At 49.6% G+C, this 22419-nt stretch overlaps 1 protein-coding gene across 1 annotated transcript; it reads right to left on the reverse strand.

Moving 5' to 3' along the window:
* Positions 1-1703: 1703 nt before the first annotated feature.
* On the reverse strand, positions 1704-21779 carry LPO (lactoperoxidase). The gene is made up of 12 exons (XM_059047716.2): positions 21652-21779; positions 20340-20427; positions 15742-15902; positions 14191-14308; positions 13631-13760; positions 12689-12895; positions 11151-11475; positions 9343-9503; positions 4619-4871; positions 3587-3760; positions 2574-2811; positions 1704-2386 (listed from the first exon to the last, which is right to left on the reverse strand). Exons 1-12 carry the CDS (start codon positions 21773-21775, stop codon positions 2143-2145), a joined length of 2223 nt encoding a protein of 740 aa, XP_058903699.2. The 5' UTR covers positions 21776-21779; the 3' UTR covers positions 1704-2142.
* Between the last annotated feature and the right edge of the window lie 640 nt (positions 21780-22419).

Here is a 22419-nt window from a genome sequence, read left to right on the forward strand (position 1 = left end):
TAATACTCGGTTTATTGAGCACTTACTACCTGCCAGGCACTGTGCTAGGCATAGGAAACATACAGAAAAAGTCAGACACCGCTTCTGCTCTCACGGAGCTTATACCTCGAGAGTGTCCAGGTAGCAGAGGTGAACCAGTGACCCCAGAGGAGTGGCTAGTAGCAGTTGGGCTGTGGGTGGTGGTTGAGTTATGGGCCCGTGCGAGCCAGGCTCAGTCCCTGGCTGCCCTTTTTCTTCCTTACTCTCTTCTCTTGCTTTTTCACAGGAGCCTGCCTGGAGAGGGACTGGGGCCCATTGGCTCTTTTGTACCATTTGTTTGTACCTGATGATTATGATAATAAAACATCACTGATGGGGATCTTTGCTCTGTCTGCAGTGGGGCTGGACCCTCAGCATGAGGCTTGCTCTGGGCTCTGAACTTGAACCAGGGTAGTCAGTGCTTCAGGGTCCTTTCTGAACTGGGGCTCAGGACATCCAGGAGTCCTCCTTTGGCTGATTCATACATGGAAGGCAGTCAGTTCTTAGAAGCCTAGGGGCCAGGCCAAACCAAGCAGACCCTCTTCCCTCACCTTCCCCAGGGAACAGGAATTGTGGTCACCAAGCCCTTCTGTTCGTGCATTGCTCTGGGAAGTATTTGCTATGTGCTCACTCTGTGTCAGGCCCGGAAATAGAGGGGACACACTTTTCCTGCAGGAGAGGAAGAGCGGAGGGGTGATGAGAAGGTAGTTCCCTCCCCAGATAACAAGGCACCTCTGGTCCTGCATCCCTGCAGCTGGCACAGTGGTTCGGAGGCCCTAGGACAGTAGACTCCTTCTCACTCCTGCCTTCATGGGGCCGGGTTCCCAGACTGGGACAGCAGGCGGGGCTGAAGGAGGGGAAGGAGCATACTCCCTAATAAACTTGCCTGGACCTTAATCCCTCTGACTGGTGGATTCCCTCCCTTCTTCCCGCATTTGGGGAGGGGCACCCACAGCTGGAGGCTGAAAGTATGCAGGATGCTGGGGCTCCCATGCCCATAGGAGCCCCCGGCACTTCACCCTAGCAGGATAAATACTGCTCAGCTCCATTTCACTGATGACGAGAGGGGTGTTCAGTGAGGTGAAGGGCCTCATCTGAGGCCTCAGAGAAGAGGGTGCCAGAGTCAGGGCTGCAGCCCAGGCCTCCTGGCTCCTGGGCTTTTCCCACAGGATGGCTAAGTGCCTCCCACCCCTGCCCCACCAGTCAAGGGATCTGGAGGCCCCGGCTGGGCTGACCTTACCCAGGAAGGTCATTTTAAAACAACTCATGAATGTGTATTGGGCGGCAGCATTAGCAATGTTCTGGAGCTGCCCATCAAAGGCCTCGCAGGCTTCAAGGACTGGCCTAGAAGAAGAGGGTATTTCCCTGAAGGGCCCCTCGAAGGGAAATTAACTTTAGCTCTAGGGGAATCCAGGCTTGGATTTCCTCCCTCTTTGACCCCGTGGCACTGAGTGCTTTCTTGCCACCCCACGGCCATGGCTTCTTTTCCCAGGAGCCACTTGCCTCCTCTTTTTTCTTTGAGAGCACTTTGAAATCCCACCAGACCATGCCCTCTCACCCCATAGACTCATGCACACGACCTGTTGGTGGTGAGACATGTCTGAACTGTAAACATCCAGTTACTCATTTGGCAGTGATTCCAAGGCCTGGCTTGGGAGGGGAACAAGGTCATTGCCAGCACCTCTGTAGTCAATCACCAAATGTTTACTGAGCACTTACTGTGTGCCGAGCGCCATGCTGGGGGCCACGGGACACACTTGGAAGTGGGCTGAAGTCCCTGGCTCAAGGAGTTTACAATCTCGTTCATGGGGAGGAGAGAGAAGGGTGTAAGGGCCTTGACTTGTTCAGGGGAGAGGATGGCTGACATCTGGCAAGCTAGACTGGAAGGTATCTCAGAGGGTATCTCGGAGTCTTGACAGAAAGGAGGGTTTCCGCAGGCAGAGAGGATGGATTCGAGAGGAAGGGCTGGAGAGGCCGAGGGGGCTGGCCTCGGGCATGAGCGAGGCATGCATCCAGGGAGTGTAGAGAGACCCGGCTGGAAAGAAGGGCTGGGACTGGGTATGGAGCTCTAAGGGACCGGGTCACTGAGCTTGCTTGAAATGGCATCGTGGACCAAGGGGAGCTTTACTGCACAGTTTGGGAGGCCGTGGAGCCCAGGCCCCTAATTCTCTTCGAGGCCCACGGTAAGAGGTCCAGCTTATCGATGGCTGAGCAGTCCACGAAGCCTCGTGGGTAGCTGTTGGCTTGGAGGGGATGCAGCGGGACCTTGGTGATGTGGGTGTTGTCACAGACAAGGCGTGACAAGGACATTTTCTGTAGAGAGTTCCGCTGTTCCTCAGTGAAGACCCCAGGGTTCTCCCACCAGAACCTGCAGAGACAGAAGCAGGGTCTCTCCATACAGCCCAGCTGTTGGACCCTCCCCAGTCCACCAGAGGGGAAGGAAGGAGGTCACCGGAACATGCCAAGGTCTGGCGTCAGTCCTCCTATAGGACGCCCACGGCCCACCTCCGAGAAGGGATGCCCCTCCGCGCCCTCCCCGCTGAGGTCTCACTCGCCTGTCTCCGTCACGGATCTTCTGGAACTGCCTTCCCAGGAGGCAGGCCAGGAGATGCCCCACCTGGCCCCTCTCTACCAGGGGCTCAGCGATGGCCCCTATCCAGATGTCAATGTTGTCAGGGGTCCCGTAGAGACCCAGTAACTTCTCAGCCAGCACCTTGTTCTTCAGCACGGCGTGCAGCTCCTTCAGCGTTTGGGGCTGTGAGAGGCCACAGAAGCCTCTCCAGGAGTTGTACCCTAGGGCAGAGAGGCTGGAGCTGTCTCATCCCCCTTGCAGACGTGCCCACTCCAGCTCCATCAGCCCCAGAAAGTCTGTGTTCACAGACTTGGGATAGGGGAGTCAGTGAGCCATTGTATTATACTGTGGCACTTAAGCTTCGAGGGGGCTAGTAGGTTATATGGTGCTTACTATAGGTCCAGGAACTATTCTAAGCACCGCACACAAACGTAAGTTGAAGAACAGAGATGTCACGTAACTTGCCCAAGGTCACATAAGTAGAAAGGGCGTAGCTGGAATTTGAACCCAGGCAGTCTGGCTCTTAAGTACTACATTTAGGAAGATCCTATAGTCGTTGTTTTTCCTCTATTATCCTTTTCTTAATATGTTCTGGACTTTTAAACTGGTTTTACAAGTCAGTTGTTGATTTCTTTCATTTGAGGAGCTCAAAGAAAACACCAGATGTGTTCTCTGGTCTCTGCATTAAGGAGAATGGAAGATTCCATTTCACAGATGAGCAAAGTGAGTTTTAAAAATGGGCATCTCTGGACTTCCATGGCGGTCCAGTGGCTAAGACTCTGTGCTTCCACTTCAGGGGGCACGGGTTCTATCCCTGGTCGGGGAACTAAGATCCCACATGCTGTGTGGTGTGGTCAAAAAAAAAAAAAAAAAAAAGGCATCTCTGCCTTCTGTTTTAGAAGTGATCAGCTCCTCAGGGCTACAGACAGAGTCCCTTGGAACCCCAGAAGGTAGCTAAAAGTTCCCCAGGCCTGGCAGGACCCTAGGCCCACTCACCAGGCATCCCATGGTCCCGGCAACGCTGTATGTTGATGGCAGCCAGGTCAAAGCCGTGGATCGTGTGAGTGGGTTGGAAAAGCTTGTTGCGCAGCTCGCCCGTCATCATTTTATTCTGATTCATCGATTTGGACTTCTTGGCCAGCAGGCCCCGCACCAGAGGGTCAATTCCACCTGCAGGGGAGACCCAGAGGCCATGTTGGGGATGGGGGCAGCTGGGGACATCTTCCACCGATGGCTCCTCCCTCCACTAGACATTTTCTCTTTCTCAGATGAAAGAAGGGCCAAATTCACCTCTCGGGCTGGAAGTGGGGAGAGAAGAGCACAGTGCAGCCCGCAGGGTATGCTGGGGGCTGGGGGTCAGTCCGGACCACCTGCCATCCTGGGGTGACAGCATGAGCATAAGCTTAGGGTTTCCTTCAAACTCCAGTTCAGAGAGTTGGCTCCTTCTCCTCCATATGTTCCCCCAATGAACTGTGCGGCTGGGGGAGATGTCAGAGATCTCTGGAAAATGCCCTGACTTGTCAGGCCTTAAGTAAAGCCAGTTTCAACACAGCCCACCTCGGGATAAACGGGAGCTGGGTTCAACCTTTGGCACTTAATGTAGGTGGAAAGCCGTAGAGGAGAGCAGAAAAGAGCAATTTTTTTTTTTTTTTTTTACCAGACCCAGGAATTATTTCTGCAGGGATCAGAGAAGCCTGAGGCAGGGAAAGGAAATGGGGAAAACTCGGCATCTTAAAGGCCAGCGGAAGAAAGAAAGAATAACAGCTAATATTTAGTGACCACCTCCTGTGTGTCAGGAACCACTGTAGGGCGCTTCATACATATATTTCTATTTTTTTTATATCCTATGAGACAGGTATTATTACTGTCCCCATTTTACAGATGAATAAACTGAGGCTCAGTGAGGTGAACTCACTTGCCCAAGGTCACACAGGAAGTGCCTGGAGTCTGACTTCCAAGCCAGGTTTCCCTAGAAGCAGGCTACAGAGTGAGACAGCCTAGTGACAGTGCTTCCCTGAAAGGACATACCATCTTTGACTATCCTCCAGGTGTTGAAGAAAAGGGTATGCAGGGGGAGCTCTGCTTCCAGACCCCATGGCTGATAATTCTCATCCAGGCGGAAGACAGTGGAGGGGACCTCCAAGTGGCCAAAGCGGAAGGCGAAGGTGAAGACGTTGGAAATTCGGGGATCCACGGATTCGTTATAGCCTTGGTATGGAGGGATCCACGTTTGCATCTCATCACCTAGCACAGTGGGTAGGTAGTCCCTAAAGGTGATAATCTGGAAGGAGAAACAAGTCATGAGAAAAGGGTGTGAGAAGCCCTACCTCTGGCCACAGTGGACGGGCCCAGCTGTGGCACCAGACTAAGCTGGTTAGTCAGATCCTCTCTCTCAGGAACTTAGATTTCAGATGCAGCTATTCAAGACTGTTTCTGGCGGCAGTCTATCTGAGGGGACAGATGGGGTGATATGCGTTGTCATTTTCTATCATGTGCAGAAAAGCAGAAAAAACCCATCTGCAGAGAAAGAGAGTGGAGAAGTGAAGAGAGGAGCAGAGAGGAGGGAGAGACAGAGTGAGAGTAGCTACCCTAATTCCAGATGGTTTCCAGTCTCTGGCTCTCACCCTAGTTGAGACCCAACTACACTCCCTGCCTGGGGGTTCCAGGAGAAACCCTTACTAGCTTCCTGTTGATACATGTATAGGGTGAACCAGTACTGAACATCTGAACTAGCTTGTGTGGGTTTCTTTTCCTTGTAGTCCAAGACGCCTTATTATGGATGAAAATCCATATGTTGAAGCTCTAACCCTCTCATTTGACTGTATTTGAAGATAGGGCTTGTAAAGAGGTAATTAAGGTTAAATGATGTCATAAGGGTGGAGCCTTAATCCAAAAAGACTAGTGTCCTGATAAGATGAGAGAGATGCACGCACAGGAGAAAGACGTGTGACCTCCAGAAAGGAAAGAAGAATGATGTACTGGGTAACGCTACACCCATCAACAGCAGAATACAAATACTTTCTAAGGACCTATGGAACATTCAACAAGATAACCATACCAGGGTTATAAAATAAACCTTAACAAATTTGAAAGAATTGAGATCATAAGAGTATATTCTCTGACCATGATGGAATCAAATTAGAAATCAGTAACAAAAAGGCAGCAGAAAAATCTCTAAACACTTGGATATAAGACAATATACTTCTCAATAACCCATAGGTCAAAGAGAAAGGCTGAAAAGAAGAAACAACAACAACCAAACATACACAGTGAATTAAAATGAAAATACAACCTATCAATATTTGTGGGATACAACTAACTGTGCTAAGAGGGAAATTTATATCACTTGTAATACTTATGTTAGAAAAGAAGAAAGCTCTCAAATTAATAATCTAAGCTCCTACCTCAATAACCTAGCAGGAAGAGCAAAGTAAACCTAAATCAAGCAGAATAAACTAAAGAAGAAAAGTCATATGATTATCTAAATCAATGAAGAAAAGCCATTTGACAAAATTCCACATCTATTCATGATAAAAAAACTCTCAGTACGCTAGGAATAGAGCAGAACGTCCTCAACTTCATATAGAGCATTTACAAAAAAAATCACAACTAACTATACTTAATGGTGAAAACTTGAATGCCTTTCTTTTACTATTGGGAAGACAAGAATGTCTGCTCTCATCACTCTTATTCAGTATAGTACTGGAAGTTGTAGCCACTGTAATAAGGCAAGAAAAGAAATGAAAAACATACAAATTAGAAAAGAAGGAATATAACTGTCATTATTTGTAGATGGCATGACTATGTAGAGAATCCCAAGGAATCTACAGAACTCCTGGAACTAATTGCATTCAACAAGGTCATAGGATACAGAATCAACATATAAAGATCAATTATATTTTTATACACTGATAATGAATAAGTGGAAACTGAAATAAGAGATGTAATACCACTTACAATTCCTCTAAAGGAAATGAAATACTCAGGTATAAATGTACTAAGCATGTATAGGATCTGTATGATTAAAATTATAAAATGCTGATGAAATAAATCAAAGAAAATCTAAATACTTGGAGAGACATACTATGTTTATATAGTGGAAAACTCAACATTGTAAAGATGTCAATTGTCCCTAAATTGATCTATTGTTTTAATACAATTCTTATCAAAATCTCAGCAAAATTTCTTTGTAGACATAGATAAGCATGTTTTAAAATATATATGGAAAGGTAAAGACCCTACAATAGCCAAAATAATTTTGAAATAGAATAAAGTGAGGAGTGATTCTTCCTAATGTTGTCTTATTGTAGAGCTACAGTTATTAAACACTGTGGTACTGATGTAGGAATAGACACATAGATTAGTGGAATAGAATGGACAACCTAGAAATAGATTGACATAAATATGCCCAAATAGTTTTTTTAAAACTTTTTATTTTATATTGGAGTATAGCTGATTAACAGTGTTGTGATTGTTTCAGGTGCACAGCAAAGCAACTCAGCCATACATATACATGTATCCATTCTCCCCCAGACTTCCCTCCCATCCAGGCTGCCACATAATGCCCAAATAATTTTTGACAATAGAGCAAAAGCAATTCAAAAGGAGAAAGATAGCCTTTCAATAAGTGGTGCTGGAGCAATTAGACAACCATACCCCCCACCCCAAATGAACCCTGACCTAAACCTTATGCTTTATACAAAAATTAACCTCAAATAGATCATGGACTTAAATGTAAAAGATAAAACTATAAAATGTCTAGGAAAATAAAACCAGGGGAAAAATCTCTGGCACCTAAGACTAGGGAAATAATTGAAACTTGACACCAAAACACAATCTATGAAAGGAAAAAACTGATAAATTTGGCCTCATCAAAATTAAAAACTCTTACTCTGCAAAAGACCTTATTAAGAAAATGAAAAGACAAAGTACAGACTGGGAGAAAATATTTACAGTCACATATCTGACAAAGGATTCATATCTAGAATATATAAAGAACTCTCAAAACTCAACAAAAAGACAAAATCCATTTTGAAAATGGGCAAAATATATGAACAGATGTTTTATTGAAGAGGATATCCAGATGGCAAAAAAGCACACGAAAAGAAGTTCAATATGATCAGCTATCAGATAAATGCAAAGTAAAACCACAATGCAATATCACTACATACCTATCAGAAAGGGTAAAAAAAAAAAATGAGTGATGACACCAAATAATGACCAGAATGCAGAGAAACTGGATCATTCATACATTGCTGGTGGGAATGTAAATAACAGTACAGCCACTCTGAAAAATACTTTGGCAGTTCCTTTTAAAACTAAAAATGGACTTAGCATATAACCCAGCAATTGCGCTCTTGGGCATATATCCCAGAGAAATAAAAACCTATTTTCATGCAGAAACTTATCCACGAATGTTCATAGCAGCTTTATTCATAATAGCCCCAAATTGGAAGCTATGCAAATGTCATTCAATAGGTGAATGGTTAAACAAAACGTGGAATGCTACTAAACAACAAAAAGAAATGAACAATTGATGTATGTAACAAATTGGATGAACCTCAAGGAAATTATGCTGAAAGTAAAAAGCCAGTCTCAAAAGAATACATACTACATGACTTCATTTATATAATACTCATGAAATAACATAACTGTACAGATGGAGAACAGATTAGTGGTTGCCGGGGGTTAGGGATGTGGGAAGGGGGGAGGGTGGATGCGGCTATAAAAAGGTAGCGCAAGGGAGTCTGTGGTGATGGTAGAGGTAAGTGTCGTTATTGTGGTGGTGGTTACATGAAACTACATATGTGATAACACTTACAAGGAGCTACACACACCCCACATGAATTGACTGCACTTATAACTGGTGAAATCTGAATAAACTTTATGGTTCGTATCTATGTTAACTTCTGGCTTTTGATAATGTACCATAGTTATGCAAACTGTTAGCACTGGGGGAGACTAGGTGCATGTGTTTTTTTTTTTTAAATACAACTTCCTGAGCATTATTTTAAAATAAAATGTTTAAAAAATATGTGTATGGGGCTTCCCTGGTGGTGCATTGGTTGAGAGTCCGCCTGCCGATGCAGGGGACGCGGGTTCGTGCCCCGGTCTGGGAGGATCCCACGTGCCGTGGAGCAGCTGGGCCCGTGAGCCATGGCTGCTGAGCCTGCGCGTCCGGGGCCTGTGCTCCGCAACGGGAGAGGCCACAACAGTGAGAGGCCCGCATACCGCACACACACACACACACACACACACACACACACACACACACACACACACACACACACAAAGTGTATGGTTAATATCAACATATCAACTTTTCTAAGTCTCTTCTAGTTAGTCAATCAACAATAGCAATTGACTCTGCCTGTGACATGTGGCTTAGGTGTGGAAAATTTTAGAAGATAATCCAATCAAAACAATCAAAATAACTGTGATGTGACAGTCCCAGGAGTGATGGAGCCTGTGGTCCCAGTGATGGCCCCTGGGCAGGCATACTGAGTGACTGACATATGAATGACTCTCCAACACCCTGAATCCAGGGGTTCATTTGGGGGCCGAGAAGCTGAAGAAACAAAAGGGAGGGTTTAAAAGAATGAGACAGTGGGAAAGAAGCAGCAGAGGAGAGGAAGGGGGAAATGGAGGCGTGGAAGGCCGAGGAGGTCACTGGCCGCGTGGCCGCGGGCAGAAGGCAGAACCAGAAGCAGAAGCCAGGCTGACACGTGAGGCAGTTCTCCTGAGCCTCTTACCTGTATGAAGGCTCCTAGGATTTTCCGGGCTTCCTGGTAGAGCTTCTCTCCATCCCAATGAGGGTTGAGTTTCTTTAGTTCTCTGGCTAGCCGGTTGTGCTCTCGGAGAAGGAGGGTGTGGGCAATGGCCAGCAGGCTCTGCTCTGAGGCTCGGGAATCTCCTGAAAGCCCAGAAGGCAGAAGGGTTGGTCCCCCCTGAGCAGCCCCAGAACCCAGTAAGCTGCACAAAGAATAAATGTGGCGTCCCAGAGGGATGCTCTCCTAAGCCCCTCCTTCCAGTTAGTTTAAGGTGGAAAGAGATCAGGGTTGCGATTCATAGATTTGAATCCCAGCTCTCCACACACACTTTTTAGTTCTGTGACTTTGCACAAGTTACTTAACATTTCTAAGCCTCAGTCTTCATATCTGTGAAAATGGGGATAATAAGTTCGAACCCACAAGACTGTGGTAAAGAAAGACTACATATAGGTGACATTAAAAAGTAAAATTTTGCTAATTAAATCCCAACTACCTTCTAAGACGGGACCTACAAACAAACGAGGGGCTTTTTATTGTGCGGAGCAATTTGGATGGTTTTAGGAATGCAAGTTTGAGGGTAAGAGCTTGGGTAGGGTTGAATTCCTCTGTGTAATAAGGGAGAAGAATCTAGAGATGGGGGCTATTGGGAGGAGAGGGTCCTATAGATGGTAAAAGACCAGCTGTTTCATAAGGGGACTTCTCCTTGTGTCCTCTAATCTTCAGGAAAGTCTATGAAATTCATGAATGCATGGTCTTACTGGATATTTTAATGGAAAACAGGAAGGGCTTAGTTTTGTGTCTGGACCGATGTGAGCTGTGTATGGATACAGAATCCAAGAGCTCTACCAGGAGATCTGGGTCTCCTGCCATGTCTGGGTGGGCTGGGGGTTTGTCCTGGGAGAGTGGATTTTTGGAAGAGAGAAGGTCTCCAGAAGCCAAAGTCAGAGAAGACCAGGAGGGAATGAGGAGAATTGGAGGGCTTTGGCTGCATACAGGCTACATAGAGTAGGGGACTTTGCGCCAAGTTTATAGAAAGCCTTAAAAATATACATTCCTCAGGCTTCCCTGGTGGAGCAGTGGTTGAGAGTCTGCCTGCCGATGCAGGGGATGCGGGTTCGTGCCCCGGTCCGGGAGGATCCCACATGCCACAGAGCGGCTGGGCCCGTGAGCCATGGCCGCTGAGCCTGCGCGTCCGGAGCCTGTGCTCCGCAATGGGAGAGGCCACAACAGTGAGAGGCCCACGTACCGCAAAAAAAAAAAAAAAAAAAAAAAAAAAAAAAAAAAATTCCTCTTAATCTACAATGTCCTCCTCTAGGAAGTTATCTTAGTAAAATTATTAAAAATGAGCACAAGAATTCATCAACAAGGATGCTCAGGACCTTAACAAAAACGAACAAACAAAAAATCACAGAAAAACTTGAAATGACACAAATGTCTCCAAGTAAGATTGATAAAATAAATTATGATAAATATATGTCATGGAATACCAGGCAGCCATTAAAGATCATGATGTAGAAGAATATTTAAAGATGTGATACATTAAGAGAAGACATCAGGTTACAGAGAATTACTTCTAGTATGACCCCAACCGTGTAAAACAAGGTAGAACTAGATCTATGATAGAAGAAAACTGGAAACATAGGCATTAAAATGCTAACAATGATTATCTGTGAGCTGTGGGATTTTGCGGATTTTCTTATTTTCTTTGTGTTTTTCTGGCCTTCCTCTGCTCTCAGGCCCCAGGATAATCCCCTTGTCCTTTGGCCCCTCTGTTGCCAGCCTAGACTCACCTGTCAGGAAGCAGGGCACGCGGGCAGTGGTGTTGATGAACTCACAGGGGCTCGGCTTCTTGTTGTCAAAGGGCGGGTAGGCCAGTCCGTGGTCCTGGGCCTCCTGGTTGATGGCCATGAGGCCCAGTGGGCTGCTGAGATTCCGGAGGCGGCTGGCCATGCTGGGCTCAGGGCTGTACACTAAACTGGCGTCCAGGAAGGAGGTCAGAGCATTGATCTGCTCTCGGGCCAATGACTGGTAAGGTGCAGTGGGGCAGACAAACCCGGCTCGGAAGAAAGGCATGCATTTCCCTTGAGTCTTCACCTTGGAGTCGTTGCACGGGAACTGCAGAGAGATCGGGGTGGGTGACTGGTCAGAGGTGGTACAGCTGGCAACCTCTCCCCAGGGTAGGTCTGGATGCAGCTGGCAAAGATGCTGATGGTGCCCTCCTGGGACCCTGGGACCAGACAATGGCTCCAGATACCTCCTGCTGATGCGATAAATCCTGGGCCCCCAATGCCCTGAAGGCCACTACATTCGCTGGGTAAAAGGGCTGAGGGGGAATCATTCAATCTTTCATAGCAAAAGCTCCACATTTTTTGTTGAGAGGGAGTCCTGAGATCCCGGTACAAGGAAGCAGGACATGAGGCAGGAAAGGGTTTGTTAATAATTACTACTAACAACAGCTACCATTTATTTACTCTGGACCTACCATGTGCTTGGTATTATGCAGACTTTATCTCACTTTGGTCCTCATAAAACCCTGTAAGGTAGACAATTCTGTCGCATTTTACACGTGAGAAAATGGAGGCTCAGAAAGGGTAAGTAATTTGCCCAAGAGCTTACAAACTGAAAGGGAAAGATGTGGGATTCAGATCTAGGCTGACCTTACTTCACAGCTTATGTTCTTTACACCACAACACATAGCCCCGATTCGTTTGAGTGAATAAATCATTCTCTAACTGTAAAATCATGAGTAAGAAGAAAGGTGCACCACTGCAAGTTCCTTTCCCTTCCTGCTGGAAATTCCCACTCATCCATTCTGGGAGCAGCCTTCCCGACGCTGAGATGACTTACGGTAGCATTCCACAAATTTCACCGTCTATAAAATGAATCTCCTGGGGATTCCGAAAAAAAAAAATGTAGATTCTGCTTCCCAATGTCTGGGATGAGGTTTGAGATTTTACGTTTCTAATAAGACCCCAGGTGGCATCAGTGCTGCTGGGCCAGGGTTGAAGACAACACTCCCCAGAGCTTCCCAATGTTGCCATTAGTGAGTACTTGTCCATTTCCCACACAGGTCCTTTGTCCTTGAGGGAAGGGACGGTGTCTTGTTCACCTCTGAATTCTAAGTGCTTAGTGTACGGCCTGCCACAGAGGAGATGATTAATGTCTGTTTGCTAAATAAATGGGTGAGTGAGTGAATAGATGTGCGAGGCTTGGGAAGCTGCCAAATCAACATTCAAGATCTCCAGGAGGTCCTGGCTGACAGGCTGGGAATGTCTGCCCCATCAGGGAGGCAGGGGGTTTGCCAGGGACCCGCAGCTGCAGGGCCTACCATGATGGGGAAACAGTTGCCTCCCTGGACACAGTGCTCATCACATTGTACTTTGGAGTACTCGCTGCTCTCCATTTCCGTGTCGGGGGCAAAATCCAGGTCGTGGTCCACAACTTGACCCCACTGCATGAAGAGCAGGGACCTGTTTTGGTCCAGAACACCCTCTTCATTTAGGTAGCCTACAATCTTGTTGGATACCTCACGGGCCTACAGGTGGAGAGAGAAGGACAGGGAGGAAAAGGCGCTTTGAGGATTCAGATTCAACTGCAGTTTATAGAGTACCTATGATGCAACAGGTATACTTCATCCTCATGACAAGCTTGTGAGGTAGGTGGCATTACCCCCATTTTGTAGATGAGGAGACTGAGGACTAGACAGGTGAGGTCAACTCACCAAGGTCCTGCAGCTACAAAGGGCCAGGTCTGTATGCCTTGCTGGCTTCAAGGCCAGTGCTCTTTCCACTCAAAGAGGGAAGACAAAGACAGGGCCGTCCCTGAAGTAAGTGCCACGGAGGTGCCAGGTGTCTGGGAATAGAAGAGGGCCTCTGGGGAGGGCCCGCCAACTCAAATGAGGCCAACAGATAGGACGTCCCGGCAAGCACCAGCTGATGCACTCCAGGGGCTGGGGCAGGGCAAGCGCGAGCAGGATGGGGCAGGGAAGCCATCTGCCTGGGAGGCCCCAGGGTACTTGGCCTGAAGGCAGCTGGGACGTGTCCAGCACGTGGCTGGGCTCTGCTGCCCTCTAGTGGCATTTTCCGGAACATCACCAGGGAGGAAGTCCAAATCTCCATCTCTCTCCGGATGCGGTTCTAGCGCGCGTCTGTCCTCCCACCTATTTCTTCTTCCTTTCCTTGTGTGTTTGTGGGAGGGCATCCCTTCCCCTCTGACTCCCAGCTTTCACCCGCCTGCTCGGGGCTAGCCCCCATCCCGTGTCCGCCCTCACCAGCGGGAGAGGGAAGCCGTTCCGCGTCTTCCCCGGCGTCCAGCCGAAGGGCAGGGAGAGCCCGTCCTCGTACTCTGCCGGCAGCCAGCGCGCCAGCGCCCTGTTGGACGCGCCCAGGGCGGGGTTCCTCCTGGAACAGCAAGACCGGCCCTCAGCCTAGGCGGCGGGCTCGCTCCGGGGTCCGCTTCTCCGCAACCCCCACGGGGATCCCCTGGGCAAGGACCCGGAGCCTCTGCCCATGGGAAAGGGGGCGCGGAGGAGGGGCCTCTCAAATGTGGGGTGTGGGAACTACTGCCACCTCCGAAGGCGCGGGGCTCCTCTGCCCTGGGGAAAGGTGCTCCTTCCAGCGGGATACAGTGGTCTCTTTAGAAGGTTGGGGGAGTTAGCGGGGTTCCAACAGAACAGATTCCAGTGGGGAGCTAGTCCAGGAGGGTAAGGCGGTGGGAGTTAAGCCTGTAATGCGCAAGTGGCAAAGCCCCTGGCTGGGCTGAGCAGGGCAGGTGGGCTGGCTGTGGTGATTGGGAGAACCTGCCTCCTAAACCCGCCTACTGGCCACTCACCTGTTATTACAGTCTCCCGTGATGGTGCGGTAAGGGCTGTTGTCATCACATTTCACCATAGGAGCTGGGCGACCACAGCCCACCTCCTGAGAGAGTACAGTCAAGTTCAGGCTAGGATCTGAAAGAGAAGGGACACCAAAAGGGCTGAGTTCTTTCTCCATTCTGAGGCCCTGAGGGGAGGTTCTTTTTTTTTTTTTTTTGCGGTACACGGGCCATTCACTGTTGTGGCCTCTCCCGTTGCACTGGCAGGCGGACTCTCAACCACTGCGCCACCAGGGAAGCCCAAGGTTCATTTTTTGAGCTTGATTTTTTGGGGAATACATTTTACGTTCTAAGTAAGCATTTCTCAGGGGGTTTCTCCTTGAATCCTGACAACTCATTAAGGTAAGAATTTAAATTCTCATTTTACAGAGAGAGAGACTTGCCCAAGGCCACACAGATAGTAACAGTCTCCAGAATTGTTAGTAGTTCTTTGTCTATCAGACCCTTTGAATCAACAGATCTTTCTTTTAGAACAATACCCCTGAGAGGTTAGGTACATGTTAGTATGAGTTCGTTTGAGAAGATTGCTTTTCTTCTAAAGCTCCACTGACGTCTAAGGTCCCAAGCACGCAGGAATCTAGATAGGAAAGATGTTGGGAAGGAACAGGGCATTTTTACGTGAGGGGTGCCGTGGTCTCGGCCGGAGTAACAGAGTGGGGGAGCTTTAGGCATCAGAGACCTCCACGTGGGCACAGAATGGAAAGAGCCGCCAACATCCTAATGCAGCCTGAAGGGAATCTGGCTCTGGGGGCCTTCTTCGGGGGCTCATGTGCAGAAGTTGGCAGGGGCCGAGGTTCAAGCCCCAGCACGTTTTGAGTCTCAGAGTCCAAAGTGCTCCCTACTTCTCCCTACCTTGTCCTGGTTTCCTCCTTTTGGAACTTTGGGATTTGCCCAAGTCCTAGGCCAGGTATCTTCCCCGCTTGATGTTTTCCCAGGGAGAACCTGCAGCCTCTTCCTCCCGTCAAGACCCATCCCCTTCCTCCGTGACCCACCGTGAACAGTGACATTTGGTAGGGGGTGGGGTGGAGGGGTTGAGGAGGTCATGATCAATCCATCGGCTCCTTGTTTCAGCTCCACGGTACCCAGAACAGGAGAGACAGCTCATCACCTGTGACATAATCCCAGTAAATCCCCCCTGACACAGGTGGCGGAAATGTCCCCTCCACAGGCGGAAGTGGTGACACTGTGGTCTAGGGACAGGGAACCCGTGTTTATTAACTTTAGTCCTTCCTCTGGACAGAGACCTTACAGATGGTGTTATAACAAAAGGCACAAATGTGCCCTCATTTGGAGTTGGCAATGTGACCTCGCTGGGCCCGAGTTCCTTTCTCTGCAAAAGGAGCATTGGCCTGGCTGTCCTCCCAGCCCCTCCTTGCTCTGAGGTCCATGATTCTGACAGAGAGAGAGGAGATGGCTCCCAGTAGGAACTGTGGCTTTTGGTGGCTTGTGTTCTCTCCTGCGGGGAGATGACCGCTTCCTGCCATCAGAGGGCTGGCGGGTTTTCTGTACCTGTGACGTTGGTCGGGGTCGCTTTCCACCTCAGTCTCTTTAAGGACTCCTCCCACACCTGCCCGTGGCGGATGGCCATGCGGGTCCAGCCCTTGGCGTGCTTGAGGTATTTGGAGAGCTGTCGGGTGGTGGGCGCCTCAGAGCTCATGGCCGTCTTCAGCCTACAACGGAGAGCAACGGGGGAGTCATGACCGGGCCCTCGGCTCCGACCCTGTAGCAGAGGTGTGAGGTGCTGTGTGTGTACAACGGAGCCATGGGGGTGTGGGCAGCACACAGGAGACCCCCACTTCTGTGCTCTCGGGATCTTTTCTTAGCTCTCCTCTGATGCCTCTGGGAAATCTCTGGGAGGGGGAAGCTACAGTGTGTCTACAAGCTTCTTTAAGTCTGGTTCTGAAGGAAGGCAGACAGATGGACGTGAGCCCTTCCTGAATTAGAGTCAGAGGGTTGCAGCTGTGCTGGCTGCTTCCGAATCAGTTGGGGAACCCTAAAAAACACCTAAGTCCCAGGATGTACCAATTCAGACCGAGGAACCCCTGACCATGGAGCTGGCCTCGTGCACCGAGAATTCTGGAAATAACATGCCTATGGGCCCCAGTTCTGCCCATGAAAGCATCCTTCACCCCATCTGGCCCTAGAGTTAGTGTGGAGTTTGTTTAGCTGCGGCTGTAGCATCTAGCCCCTTGTAGACCATTTCTTGGGCCAGATGTTCGGGCTTTTTCTTAGTTACCTATCTATAAAAAGAGAAGCCAAAAACCTTTCTACTACTAAGAAGTGGGTGACCAAGGGCAAGGTGGTGTCAGAAAAGTCCCTGCATGAGAACCCTCTCCCCCTTCCCGTGCCTCAGTTTCTTGTGTGTGTGAGATGAGGGGTCCTATGAGATGATCTTTACGGCTCTAAGACTGAAATTTTGGAAGTAGCTCAAATTCTCACAAAGGCAACCCTCCTTTGGGGATATGCGTCACAGGCTTGTAACTCCCGGCCTGTCCCTGTGGATCAGGTTATCGATTCTACTTCAAGCATGAGGGGACCTGGTGCTTGGCCTGAGGGGCCACAATGGGCGATGACTGAGCTGTAATCACCAGGCCTGACCCCTTCCAACCTCCCTCCAACCTCGGTCAGAAAGGACCCGAGAAGATAAGCCAGACCGCCTTTTGTTGCTGTTACAAGAGACATCATGGCCCAGTGGCCCAGATTGCTGCATGGCGTGTCCCATATGGTAACCGCTAGCCACGTGTGGCTGTTTAAATGGAATTTCATTAAAATTAAATACAATTAAAAATTCAGTCCCTCAGTGTCACGAGCCACATTTCAAGGGCTCTGTAGCCACATGTAGTCAGTGGCTCCTGTATTGGACAGCACTGACCTAGAGTTTGAACCCGGGATCCCCCAGGACTGGTTTACAGACGTGGGCCTCTGAGTGAGCTAGGACTCACTGTGTGACTCACATCAGGGCCTTCGGAACACGCTGGCTGGCTTTGACTCCTGCCGCCACCTAGTAGCTGTGTGCCTTTGAGCAGGTTACTCAACATCTCTGTACCCAATTTCCTTACCCACAAAATGAGGATAATGATCGCAGTCACGTTAGTTGATCATTTTGACTTCAAAAACAGCTATTTCACCTAGTTGCATTTAGCACTCTCTAGGATTTGGGGGAGGAAGGCATGTGAAGTGCTGAGAGCTGTCTCTGGCACAGAGTAAACACCCACACGTGGCAGCATCAGCACCATCACCATCATCATGGGTCCCAAAGGGCACCCCCACCCAACCACCCAACAGAGAAGGTGTGTTGCTGGACCTCCCAGGGCTCCACCCAAAGGTCCCATGCAAGGCCCTACCTGTTCCTGCCTTTCTCCCCTGGCTAGAGTTCTGCGCGGTCTCCTGCCTGACCTTGACTCACCAGGGACTTAACCTCCTGCTCTGCCTCAGGGCCGGGCTCCAGGGGAGCAAGCAGGGCCTTGGAGGAACTCTTTTTCCATCTCCGGGCCTACCCCCCTTGTCCTAGCCCCATCCTCTCCCATCTGGATGGCCACAGCAGACCCCGAATGGGACTCATGCCTCCTCTCCTGTCCTTCTCCCATCCGCTCTCCATCCAGCTGCAGGAAGGCGCTTTTTGGAATGAAAAGCAGACCAGGCCACTCTGACTGAAGCACTTTCTTGGCTCTCCCTGTGATATGCATGAATCCACGGGCTTACCGTGTACGTGCTCGTGACGTTGTGGGAGCTTGGCCTCTATCTAGTTCCCAAACATTTTCATCACCCTCAAAGGAGACCCCACACCCATGAACAGCCGGCCCAACCCATCCCCTTCTCCCCCAGCCCCTGTCAGCCACAGCTGTGCCTCTGACTCTTTGGCCCTCGGGCGCCACCTGTGTGTCCTCTTTTCCTACTGCCGCCACCAGCGTGGGCCTTCTTTCTGTTTCCTGAGCACCCTAAGCTCTTTCCTGCCTCAGGACCTTTGCCTTTGCTGCTCCCAGACCCTGGAATGCCATCGCCCTGGCTCTCTACATGGCTGGTTCCTTCTCATCCTCCATCAGGCCTCTCCTGCTCCCTGCACCTAGAGTAGCAGCCACTGCCCTGTTTATTTCCTTCACTGTCCTTATCACCGATTGTGAGTCGCTGGATTGTTTGTGTGCTTGTGAACAAGATGTGACCCCTAAATCCAAGAACTAATCCGTGGGGATGAGCTCCAAGGCAGGGCTGGGTCATCCTGTGCAGCAGGACTTGCGAAGGAGGTGACGAAAACCGATTGTGTGGCTTTTATTCCACCCTGACCCTGGGCTATAAAAGGATGGATGTTAAGGAGGGAGAGAGAATGTTCATCTGGAGGTAGTTGCTGAAATATCAGGCATTTCCCTCCTGCCACCGTGGGGCTTCTTCTTCGCACTCAGTCTAGTGACAAGGGCCTTGAGAGGGGGGCCCTGCTGTGTGTCCTGGAGCTATGGCTGCTGGTTGACCCCTGCCCAAAGAGCCCAAAGAAAACCAGAAAAGAAGAGGTGGCTTGTGCTGTGCACCTCAGTAGAGTAAACCAGACAGGGCAGCCCTCCGCCCCAAATCGGCACATCCTCCAGCAGCAGGGCAAAGCTTTTAGTCTTCTGGAGCGTCTTTAAAGGGGACCTGGCTCAAGATGGTGTGGGGCGGGGGGCGGTGAGGGAGGGAGCCGCAAGCTCCAGGGCTGAGGGGTGGAGCTGTGGTCAGAAACTTTTCTGGGTCACAGAGTTGGCAGCAGAATCTCTGAGAGCCGAAAAGCGCCCAAGGAGGGAAGGAGCTTCTGACCCAACCCCCGACACCCAGGCACTAAGCTGTCCAGGTGACTTAGACTTTGCCATCCTGTATCTCTCCTACCTCCCCCAGCTTGACCCCTAAGAGTGACATTCCTGGGCTGGGGGATGAGGAGAAGCTCGGGAAAGAGGGACGTGCGGACCACGCACCGTTCTCTCACTATGAAAGCCTAAAGCAGCTCCGAGTGGAGGAAAGTGAGAGGCTCTGGGCTTTGTCTTCTTCTGCTGACATTTGAGTTCCTGAAAGGACTAGAAGTGATCAGAGCACATCTTGTCATCTAAAAGTCAGCAAAAAAGTTATGGGAACCTCTTGAGAGTTTATGCAAGGGCCAGGGAGGAATGAAACCCCAAGTCCAGTAAAGGGGCAGCAAGAGGAACGAGCAACGTTATTTTCTGCTCAGTGAAGTGGTTACTCTTGTTTTTTGCCTCTCTAGCTCCAGCATGGGCTTCCTGAGGGAAGGGACCCAGTCTGCATTGCTTATTTCAGGAAACCCAGGCCCTACACGTGGTCGGGAGCTGGCTGATTCTGCTGGTGTCCTACACGTTTCTCAAGTTCCTTTGGGCCCATTTATAGCTTTGGCGTGGCCCCTCCCCTAGCCGCTGATGGCTCACCGCCGTAACTTTCTTGGGCAATTGCTTCTGAGTCAGGGTGGCTTCCTGGCTGGAGGTGCCTGGGAGTCACACAGTGTGCTACACCGCGCCCCCCACCCCCCAGTGCGAAGCTTGCAGCACGTCTGGCTGACATCAAGGACCCCTTTGGCAGGTGAAAGCTCTGCTCCCTTGCTTGGGGTAGGACAGGCTCTAAGGTGCAGCCCATACTCCGGATATCCCTGTGGGGTCAGCTGGGGCTAGACCGTAAACCACATCCCTGCTTAACCCCTTCTTTTTACCTATCTGGCCTCACTCCCTCACTCTGCTACAGCTTTCCTGAGAGCGCTCCCCAGTAAGCCACCCGCGTCTGAATCCAGGTCTCAGGTTCTGCCTCAAGGGGACCTGACCTAAGACATGTTGAATGAATGGAGAATTTCTTGCAACAGGCTTTCTGCAACTCTGCAATGCATGACCTAAGGAATGACTCAGCCATGTGGAAGAAAGTGCTTATAGGATCAGATGAGACATCCCCTTCAAGGTAACTTAGAGGCTGAGGATTTGGGGAGTAGTTGGCTTTTACTCATACTTGCCCCATACTTGCAGGTGGGCAGGGGCTGGGGGCAAAAGGGCAGGATGTAAAATTGCTTTGGCTCATTGGCTTGTCCGGACTGGCCTAGATGCACTCGTCAGCCTAGGAAGAGAAGCATGTGGTATGTGTGTCTCACCTACCTGGTCCGGGAATCCAGGAAGGCCTTGTTGACCCGGATCTTGACCTGACTCACAGCATCAAAGATGGTGAAGGTGTGGGTGGCCTGCTCTTGGAGGGGGAGAAGCAAGGAGCAGGGTATCAGACACCACTCTTTGGAGAAGCCCTTTGCTCTATCTCCCTCTTTCTCCACCGTTATCCCCACCACTCAAACCTGAGCAGGCAGAAGATCAAGATTAGGAAACATTTGACAGGAGGAAAAGCCAAGAATGGGAAGAATACTCTCTGATCCTCGATAAGGTGTCAGTGTCACTCTTTAGGAGTCCAGTAGAATACATTTGTCCCTCAGTATCCACAGGGGATTGGTTCCAGGACCCCCCAGGATGCTCAAGTCCCCTATGTAAAAGGGCATAGTATTTGTATATAACCTATGCACATCTTCCTGTATACTTTGAATCGCCTCCAGATTACTTATAATACTTAATGCAATGTAAATGTCATGTAAATAGTTGCCAGAGTGGGGTTTTTTTTGTTGGGGGGGAGCTTTCTGGAATCTTTAAAAAAAATATTTTCAATCCACTGCTTGTTGAATCTACTGATGCAGAACCTGTGGATACAGAGGCCTGACTGGACCCAGTGATGGGATTAAGAAGGTGTGTGACCACTCAGGTTGGCTCTTGGCTCTGGGCTGTGGGGATTATTTTTGGTTCTTGGTGAGGTGGACCTGAAAACAAGTTCCTCAAAGGGCTTAGCTGATCACAAGGACCCTGAGGTAGGGAAGGGGATGGTGTAGAGTAGAGGTGGGGTTCCTTGTTTTACTCGAATTGGGGTCTGGAATGGTGGGGGGACCAGGATGCAGTCTTTGAACAAGGGGAGTGTAGTGGCTTAAATCGTGTCCCTCTAAAATACTTATCCAACTAGCACCTGAGAGTGTGACCTGATTTGGAAATAGGGTCTTTGCAGATGTAGCTAATTAGGAAGAAGTCATACAGGTACAGGATTAGGGTGGGCTCTAAATCCAATGACTTGTGGTCTTATAACAAGAGGAGAGGACACACAGAGGACACCACAGACAAGAAGGCCATGTGAAGATGGAGGTAGAGATTGGAGTGACGCACATATAAGCCAAGGATTGCTGGGAGCTACCAGAGGCTGGAAGGGGCAAGGAATGATTCTCCCCTAGAGCCTTCAGAGGAGCATGACCCAGCCAACACCTTGATTTTGGACTTCCAGCCTCCTGAACTGTAGGAGAACAAATTTCTGTTGTCTTAAGCCACCCAGTTTGTGGTCCTTTGTTACAGCAGCCCCAGTAAACCAATACAAGGTGGTACTTACCATTTGTGTCAGATTCTGCAACCTGGAACAAGCTCAGGGAAGCCCAAAGCACTGGGAGATGGAAAAGGACCCTCATCACTGAAATGAGACCAGGATCAGTATGTGAGCCTTGTAGAGGCCCCATGGGTAGGACTGAATCACAGAAAGGGGGTGGTAAAGCAGAGAAAGCCCAGAGAACACGAGACACCCTAACATTAGAACAGAGGAGGGGAAACCACAGTAACTAACTAAGCATCTACCATCCGTGCAGGCCCATGGTAGGTCCTGGGAGATGGAAAGAGGCAGTGGTGGAAGGGAAAGAACCCAGGCTTTGTGGTCAGAAGGTCCTGAGTTGTAGTTATGCATTTGCTCTAACTAGCTCTGTGACATTGAGCAGGTTACTTGACACCTCTGGGCCCCTGGCCTGATTGAGTGAGAGAGCTGGACCAAGTGATCCAGGATGTCTGATTCTGCTGACACCCTGTGACCCAAGTTCCTGTAACTGTCTTGTCACCGGTGACAAATGCTCTTACCAAACCCAAAACACAACTTTGGAGTTCCTCTTCCTTTTTCCCCTCAGGATGTATTGCTCCCTGAAAGCCGTCCTCCTCTGGCCCAGCACCAGGGGAGTGTGCTTGAGAAGCAGACACTCAGTTAGTTCCTCCTATGGGAACTGGCAAGGAACTCCACCCTCCCTCAAAGAGTCGACACGATAGGAAAACATGAATGAACATCGTGGCAAAGCTCAGAGCTCTCCAGAGCTCACAGCTGTGTTCCAGCTTGCCCGAA

This window comes from Kogia breviceps, chromosome 19 (assembly GCF_026419965.1).
Source record: "Kogia breviceps isolate mKogBre1 chromosome 19, mKogBre1 haplotype 1, whole genome shotgun sequence".
Taxonomy (NCBI): domain Eukaryota; kingdom Metazoa; phylum Chordata; class Mammalia; order Artiodactyla; family Physeteridae; genus Kogia; species Kogia breviceps.

Coding starts and splice junctions, on each gene's coding strand:
- LPO (XM_059047716.2), bottom strand. CDS start 21,775: ATGGGGCCTCTACAAGGCTCACATACTGATCCTGGTCTCATTTCAGTG. Junction 15,903..20,339: donor TTCCTGGATTCCCGGACCAG/GTAGGTGAGACA, acceptor TCTCCGTTGTAG/GCTGAAGACGGCCATGAGCT. Junction 2,387..2,573: donor AAGATCCGTGACGGAGACAG/GCGAGTGAGACC, acceptor CTGTCTCTGCAG/GTTCTGGTGGGAGAACCCTG.